The 8806-nt window shown below is 41.3% G+C and overlaps 1 protein-coding gene across 2 annotated transcripts in view; it reads right to left on the bottom strand.

The window, feature by feature from the left end:
- epha4b (eph receptor A4b) overlaps positions 1-8806 on the bottom strand; it is a 114978-nt gene that overhangs the window by 86487 nt on the left and 19685 nt on the right. For both annotated transcript variants that reach the window (XM_089007356.1, XM_089007357.1), the window contains exon 2: positions 7024-7088. In XM_089007356.1, coding sequence (XP_088863482.1) covers positions 7024-7088 — 65 coding nt within the window. The remainder of the gene's footprint in view (positions 1-7023; positions 7089-8806) is intronic.

The following is an 8806-nucleotide window of genomic DNA, read 5'->3' as shown; positions in this document are numbered from 1 at the left end:
TTTTTTATACATTTATATATTTATATATATATATATATATATATATATATATATATATATATATATATATATATGTTTTTTTTTTTGTGTGTGTGAAAGGCCGCGCACAGAAATTCTGAACTACAAATGGCAAAAACGGCCCCTTTCAAGCATTCCCAGTTGTGTGCTTACTTTGAAATTCCACTTTATTGTCAGCGACAGGACAGTCAGCATGTCCACTTGTCATGATGTATTGGGCATCAATCTGGGGGGGAATTTGATGGTTGCGTACCAAAAAAAAAAACACAACCAGGCGAGGGGCAATAACAGAACAGTCATTCCGGTAACAACCTTAAAGGCGTAAAACGGAACCGTCCAGCTTCTGCAAGTTAATGTGATGTGACGTTCCGACAAGGCGGCAATAAAGTCCTTAACGCCAGTCACCTTGAGCACCAAAACAGATCAAGACGCGCCTTCTCACGTTGACTCTCTCGCTCTCAGCTGCTTTTCATCTCCGCTGAAATGTCCCGTGTGTATGAATTGGATCACAACCAGTTTTTCCCTGGACCTTTTCCCAACTTGAAGCGGAGGAAGGGGAGTGGGAGAGGGGTTAGTGGGGGAACAGAGGCAGAGATGAGACCATGTGTGAGGAGAGGGGTGGGGGTTGCTTAACTCATTCACTGCCATTCACGAATTTATTCGGGAATTGAAAATATGGCGTAGAGCGCCATCCCCGAATTTGTTCGGGTTTTGGTTTTTCTTGTAGGGGCTGCTGATAAAGCGCTGGTCAGACCTCTGGCAATGTTTTTTTTTCCTTTCCACAGGGGTTAGCATTTGCTCTTTTTCCATGTTAGCGCTTTGTTCCAGCTTCTGCTGTTGTTAAAGTGCTATATAAATCATTATGTATGCATTGTATTGTATTTTGTACAGCCATCCCAATTTCAAGCTCAGTTAACTTCAGAGCCAGAAAACTTAGGAATTGATGATGAATTTCTGTAGTCCTTAAACTCAATATTCTGTGGGTCCTTGAAAGAAAATTTGAGAGAAAATTGAACGCTGACGCGAATGGCTGCCGCTGCTCACCCGCACAAAAAAATAATCCAGTAACTTTAAAGTCTCATTGAGAGTTTTGAAAGGCGCTTAAAAATTAATTTTATTATTATTATTATTATTATTATTATTATTATTATTATTATTATAAAACGTTGGCACTGGAGTGGACACATTTTTGCACACGTCTGGCAGTGAATAAGTTAATAGTCACCAATTGAGGTTATGGGGAGGATGCCGGTAAACCGCTGGTCAGACCTCTGGCAATGTTTTTTCTCTTTCACAAGGGGGCAGCATTTACTTTTTGTACATCCGCCCCCATTTCAAGCTCAGATAACTCCAGACCCATATAATTTAGGAATTAACTCTTTTTTTTCTGATGAAAGAAGAGAGTCTAAACCAGGGTTCTTCCACTGTTTTGAATATTTATGTAGTCCTAAAACTCAATATTCTGTCTCCTGGAATTCAAGTGACAATGACAAAAACCCTAGCACAGGTGTGGGCCCATTTTTGCACATGTCTGGCAGTGTATGAGTTGTACTAGAACGGCTAACTTAAAAGTTAGTGAAAGTCTAGATAGACCATTGCTAGATTCCTGAAAGACACTGAAAATGCCAGCGAGCCCTCCTGGTCAACTGCACTCGATCCAATTAGAAGTGCAAAACTAGAGACTGGTGGCAGGGGGGTTGGGTGGGAGAGGGGGGGGGGGATAAATGTTGGTAAATTACAGGCGCGCTTGGCAGCTAAATAGACCCATCTGTGCAGCACTGAGACCAGTCGGACATCACAAGATGGACACGCACACACACACACACATACCAAGCTCCCGCGGGAGTAGTGATTAAAGCATTTATGGGAATAGTCGTTGAGGGATAAAGAGGGCTTTATAATGTCTGTGTTTATTTCTTTGGAGGCAGAGTTTGGAGTGGCTGGATTACTGCCACTTGCAAGCGAGCAACTTATTTTCCCGGTTGGACGCGTCTGTTCGTCATCACTTTTTAACTTGCCGTTGAGCGGCAGGTGTGTTTATGGACACCAAAACAACCTGCGTGCTTTGTTGGCTTTGTTATAACGCTATTTGAGAGAAAGAGAGAGTTAAAAAGAAAGACTTGCATGACTGGGAAAATATTTGGATAGTTTGGAAGATGTCGCCAAGTTGCGTGTTAGTTAGGCAAAGTGAAAAAAAACCATATTTTTTTTACATGACAGTGATAGTGTTTTTTTCTTTTTAACTGAATTGGAAGTACATGTTACGTTTACAGACTGTAATTTGAAACAAAAATGTCCCGTTTTGTTTTTTTGTTTTTTTTTTTCTTTTTTAGTTCTTATATTTGAGGAACTGTCTGGATTTCAAAGAATGACGGTTGAACTGTAGTTTGGCGATCGTAGTATTCTTTATGACCTCATATTGATGGTGACTTTTCATCAGAAAAGCTAGGACTAACGCTAAAACTAATCAACAAAAAAACATAATGAATTAATAAATAAATAAATAAATAAATAGCATTCAGATAAACTGAATTTAACACAATAGAAATTTAGAAATGAACCAATACAAATAAGTAAATAAATCCACAGATTGAATACATAAACAAATATAAATAAATAAATAAATTCATTAATATGCCTATGCATAAAAAAACAATAAATAAATCTATATACCAACAAATAAATAGATAAATAAATACATAAATGAACAATACATAAATAAATAGCATTCAGATAAACTGAATTTAACAGAATTGAATGTTAGAAATAAACTACTACAAATAAGTAAATAAAGAAATAAATACACAGATAAATACATAAACCAATACTAATAAATAAACACATAGATAAATAAATATGCATATGCAGAAACAAACACACCTATGAATAAATAAATACATATGCTCATAAAAATAAATAAATAAACACGTGAATCAATGAATAAATCAATGAATGAATGAATGAATGAATTCAGATAAACTGAATTTAGACGACACAAAGTCAAAACAAAATAATGAGAACAACCAGAAAGGGGAAACAAATCCCAAACTATGATATTCTCGCTTGTTCATCAATACATTTGCACCCACACAGAGTTGAAACACTAGTTCAGCCTCAGTGATAATTGACATTTAGGGTTGTACCAAAAAAGACCCCCCCTCCCTGCGCCCTTCCCCCCTCTCCCCTCTCCTCCGGTCAACACAGCCAATCAGCACAGAGCTCAGTTGATTTCTTTGAAGTGAAGCAGAGACGTCAGATCAGGGTCAAAGTTCAACCATTCACTGGCTTCCCATAATATCCCTGCTGCCGCAATCATCCGATGTGTACACCTAGCGGCACATAATTGGCCCTCAAAGTTTGGAAAAACCTCTGGCTTAGTTTAGGGATAGCAAATTAGAGAGGGGTGAAGAGCCTCCGGCAATGGAGAGATGTTATGGGGCCTCTCATTTTCAAACATCATTATGACATATCTGCTTTGCGTCCCTCACGACGAGGACACCCACCCACGCCTGCTCAGTGACAGAAATGGGTCGCTCCGCTCCGTCTCGGCCACGTCCGGCCCCGCACGGCTCGGATTAAATTTGACCCGCGAGGGTCAAGTGTGGGTTTTTGGACTAATTCGGGTAGACAGTGGACTCAGATTGGTCAGGATTGGCTGGAGCTGAAACCAATCTCAAGGTTTTAAAAGAGCAAAGGTCAATTTGATAAGCCCCATTATAGGAAACACAACACCTTTCTTGCAACCGCACCATTTTTTTTCTGTTTTCCGCGGCCACTTGTCCTATTTTGACTTTCGCTCACCAGTGACACAAACAACCCGCTTATATCATTATTTCACACTGCAAGAACCAAGACAAGGCCACAAAAAAGCAGACTGAACCCTCCGCACCCTGCCCACCACCTTTTCTAGCTACTCCCCGATGCTAAAAGAAACCATTTTACAAAGACATATACAGTGATACTTCGGTTTACGAAATATTTAGCTAACAAACTTTTCGCCTTATAAACATTAAATGTGCGAGAATATAATCTTGGCATACAAATTTGTTTTCGGGAATCACACGGAACGCTACAATGGCTGGCGGAGTAGTTTTCGACGGAAGAACACCAAACCACACGGCCGAACAGCACCACGGTGGCTGCCGGACTACTTTGCCACACCCCCTTTCTCTGAGTGCATACGTGGATTGTTATCAACGATACATTTGCTATTATGGGACCGAAAAAGACCCCACTATAAACTAGTGTTCAGCCAAATAAGACACAAAACAAAATTACGATCAAGCAGAAGAAGGACATCATCGATAAAGACGAACGAGGTATGACTTAGCGTCCCAGTACCAGTATGCTAAGTCGACCATTGCTACGTCTGGCTAAGGGTGTTTCTGTGTTGTCCAAGCAACGGTCTCAGGCAATAGAAGAGGTTGAAAAACTTCTGTTGATTTGGACTAACAAAAAGCTAGCAGGGGACCATGTGAGTGAGGGTATTATCGCCGAGAAAGCACAGCAACTTCATTCGGATATCATCAAGAGCCAACTACATCAACAACCATCACAAAGATAAATAAAACAACTTTATTTTACAGTACAGTTTATTTCTTTAATTACAATACAATAGTATACATTTATTATACAGAAAATAATGTATAGTTTGTGTCGTTTTAAGACTTATTTCATAGAAATTTGTTTTTTTGCGGGACCTCGGAACGGATTATTCTCATTTTTAATTGTTTTTTTATGGGAAAATACTGTTTGGAAGACACACTTTTTGCCTTTCACACACTTTCTGGGAAACAATTAAGTTCGTAAACTGAGGTATCACTGTATTATATTCAAACTTCAATGAGACTCGATCTTGATGAGTGAGAGCCACAAAAAAATGTGGCCTTGATTTCAGGTGAGATCGCATTATTGATTTAAAATCCAAAATGGATTCTTTTTAGTTCCGCGGGCTGACATATGACTTCATGTTAGTTTTTTTGTTACCTCCACAGACAAAGATTGCCTGTTGATCCTCTTTCTGGATTTTTTTTTTTTTAAACAACAACGAAAACACGCTGTGTACTAAACCGTAATTGACCGCAGTAAATTAGAGCCACATCTGTTTCTTAGGACGCAACTATCAACTCCATCAGACTAAAATAAAGGCAAGATAAACAAGCAGCAACAAGTTTGTTTGCGCAAGAGCAAAGGAACATCTCTGGTGAAAAGCAAAAATGGAGCACTTTCATCTACTTATGTCATTTCCTCTCTGTATACACTCTAGGCAACGATGCGCAATCTTTGCTTAAACGTGAGATTAAAAAGAGAGATGTCAAAAAAAGGCTAGTAATTTGTAATTGTAAAATGAGAACAACTGCACTTTTTTTCAGGAACCCCACGTAAACCGAATCGCATTTTCATAACAAGAGAACCTGTGTGCTCCCGCTTATTCATAACGAGTCACACACATGGAAGCCATTTTGCGAGAAGCAAAACATCCGCAAACATAAACAAGATGGCCGCCCAATCAATGCGTTTTCAAGCGCATGAACCAGATACGCTTAATTGCTTGAGTAAACAAGCTCCGCCCCCCCAGGTTGTGAAGTGACTGCGCTTTAGACTTGCATTTTGGCTCTACCTGTATAATGCGGTTTATGCAACCCTTAAATTTGCGCCAATCCACAACATTTGCATTCAAACACCAATGACATCTTCATTTCATCTTATATAATAATATTTACCCGTCCCGCCATACGCTTTTGGTCTTGCTCTACAAAAAAAAAGGAATAAATGGAGGCTACAGCGTCACAGCACAGTTTTCAGTGCAGCGGAAATAATTTGTAAATTCCCCCTGAAGACTCCTGATTTAGCAAGAAGAGCTCAAGAACTCAATGCTCTCTCTCTTTCTCTGTCTCTGGCTGTCTCTCTGTCTTTCTCTGTTTTTCTCTCTCTCTCTTTCTGTCCCTCTCTGTCTGTCTCTCTCACTCTCTTTGTGTGTCTCTCTCTCTGCCTGCCTGTCTGTCTCTCTATCTTTCTCTGTTTCTCTCTCTCTCTTTCTGTCCCTCTCTGTCTGTCTGTCTCTCTCACTCTCTGTCTCTGTCTCAGTCTTTCTGTCTGTCTGTCTCTCTCTTTCTCTCTATCTCTTGCTCTCTATCTTTCTGTGTGTCTGTCTCTCTCTCGTTCTGTCTCTCTCTGTCTCTCACACTCTCTCTCTTTCTGTCTCTCTCTCTCACTCTCTCTTTATTTTCTCTCTTTCTGTCTATCTCTCTCTCTTTCTCTCTGTCTCTCTCTGTCTCTCACTCTCTCTCTTTTCTATCTCTCCATCTCTCTGTCTCTCTCTCTTTGTGTTTCTTAGTCTCTCTTTCTCTCTTTCTGTCTCTTTTGCTGTCTGCCGCTCTCTCTCTGTCTCTGTCTATCACTGTCTATCACTCTCTCTCTCTTTTCTATCTCTCCGTCTCACTCTCTCTTTGTGTGTCTTCGTCTGTCTCTCTCTCTTTCTGTCTCTGTCTCTCTCTCTTTCTGTCTCTCTCTGTCTATCACTCTCTCTTTCTTTTCTCTGTCTTTCTCTGAGTCTCTCTTACACTTTCTCTCTCTCTCTCTCTCTCTCTCTCTCTCTCTCTCTCTCTCTCTCTCTCTCTCTCTCTCTCTCTCTCTCTCTCTTTCTGTCTCTCACTTTCTGGCTTTGTCACTCTCCCTGTCTCTCTCTCTCTCTCTCTCTCTCTCTCTCTCTCTCTCTCTCTCTCTCTCTCTCTCTCTCTCTCTCTCTCTCTCTCTCTCTCTCTCTCTCTCTCTCTCTCTCTCTCTCTCTCTCTCTCTCCCCCTTTTTGCCTCTTTCTATCTCTATCTTTCTCTCTCTCCCCCCTTCTCCCTTACCAAGCACACTGCAGTGCGGCTCCCGCTAAGTCCCGCCTTCGCTTCCCTTAAAATAAAACATGACGCGCATAACTTATCCATGCGGTGGCGGCACGAAGAAAGGTCGCTGTTTGTTTGTGCGAACGTGTGATGTGTGCCGCGCATACTCACCCCCTCATTAGGATAAGCCTCCCAGCCCAGGTCGGCCAAGGCTGACATGGAGTCCAGCAACGTCACTGCAAAAGAGAAAACAAACATGGGAAGCCTTTCTTTCAAGATGTTTGTTTATGCACTCAAAGGGGGGGGGGGGGTCTTGAGGGGTTCGGGGGTTACGCGGCATTGAATGAACCAGATCAGTCTTTCACGCGTGAGGTTTTGTGCGTCTGGTAGGCTTTGGTTGTGCTGGGAAACAGCTGAGGTGGAGGTTTTGTCCAATCCCAATGTTGCGTTCAATGCGGTAGGCCTTTGCAGCTGCCCGTTTTTTTTTTCTTTTAACGAGGACCAAAAATCACTCAACGTGACTGAAAGCGGCCGGGGATGCCACGAGTTTGAGTTGAAACGTTGAAGTGAGGCTCTTTCCAAGATGGACCACAAGGCGTGGAACGCGGTTTTGTCATTTTTGAAGGAGTTTAAAAAAAAAGGTTTTTGTGACGCACACGATAGTCTTAGTAGCTTGCAGAGCTTCTCGACGGGCGTTCTGCAGCATGTTGGAGTGTGTCTGCGGGTTTTTTTTGGAGGGAGGGCGGTTATGTCCGTTCATCCAGAAAAACACAGTTCAGGTTACGGTTATTGAACTTGAGAGAAAGACTGACTCGGTTCGAGTTCATCTCAATGTTGTTTTCGTTGACATGCGGAGTCATTGGACTGTCATTGTCAAGTAAGAAGAATTATTGAGCGATGGTGGTTTTCTCATCTTTTTTGGTCAGGGGTGGGGTGGGGGGGTCTTTGGCAAGCACTCTCCACTGTGGAGGTCCGACTCATGTACTGGGTTTTTTTTGTTTGCTCCCATTCATCATAAGATGAACTCATCCTGAATCTGTGCGAGGCAAGTTTAAAAAGGAAGATTTGGAACAGACCCCTTGGAAACTTGGCATCTCACACCTGCTCCCGTTTAACTCATTCACTGCCAGATGATGTGCAAAAAGGTGTCCACTCCAGTGCCACTCTAATTCCAGAACCCACAGAATATTGAGTTTTAGGACTACATCAACATTCAATGCAGCGTAAGAAACCTTAGACTCTCTTCTTTCTAAATTATTTGGGTCGGGAGTTATATGAGCTTGAAATGAGGGTGGCTGTGCAAAATACAATGCAATACACACATTTTTTTGCGACACTTCCATCCATTACATAGTTCACCTGAAATAATTTTTAGGATTAGAAGATGCTATTTTAACTAATATTACATATGGAACCTATTTTAAGGAGTGGCTTTGCAATATAGGTCTGGAGTTATTTGAGCATAAAATGGGGGTGAATATACAAAATACAATACAATACATTTGATTTATATAGCGCTTTAACAACAGCTGAAGCTATAACAAAGCGCTAACATGAAAAAAGGGAAATGCTGCGCCCTGGTGGAAGAGAAAAACATTCCCAGAGGCCATGGCTAGTGCTTTATCGGCACCCAAACAGGGGAAAAAAATGAACACATTCTGGAATGGCGGTCTACGTCATATTTTCAATTCCCGGATAAATTTGTGAATGAGTTAAGAACAAGTTTTTATGTACAGCCGACATTCTGATGGAAATTTTTCAAAGTCTGAATTTCGCTTTGGCGGGCGGCTCTGGAGTCCAGTTGTGTGAGTGGGGTGTTGTGGGTTTTCTCCGGGTACTCTGGTTTTCCCCCACATTCCAAAAACATGCATGGCAGGCTGATTGAAAACTCTAAATTGTCCCTAAGTGTGACCGTGAATGTTTTTTGGGTCTCTGTGTGCCTTACGATTAGCTC

Source organism: Hippocampus bargibanti, linkage group LG11 (genome assembly GCF_051943395.1).
Source record: "Hippocampus bargibanti isolate YZ-2025 linkage group LG11, ASM5194339v1, whole genome shotgun sequence".
Lineage (NCBI taxonomy): Eukaryota > Metazoa > Chordata > Actinopteri > Syngnathiformes > Syngnathidae > Hippocampus > Hippocampus bargibanti.
Note: the sequence above shows the minus strand (reverse complement) of the source record. Positions and strands in the feature narration are given on the sequence as shown.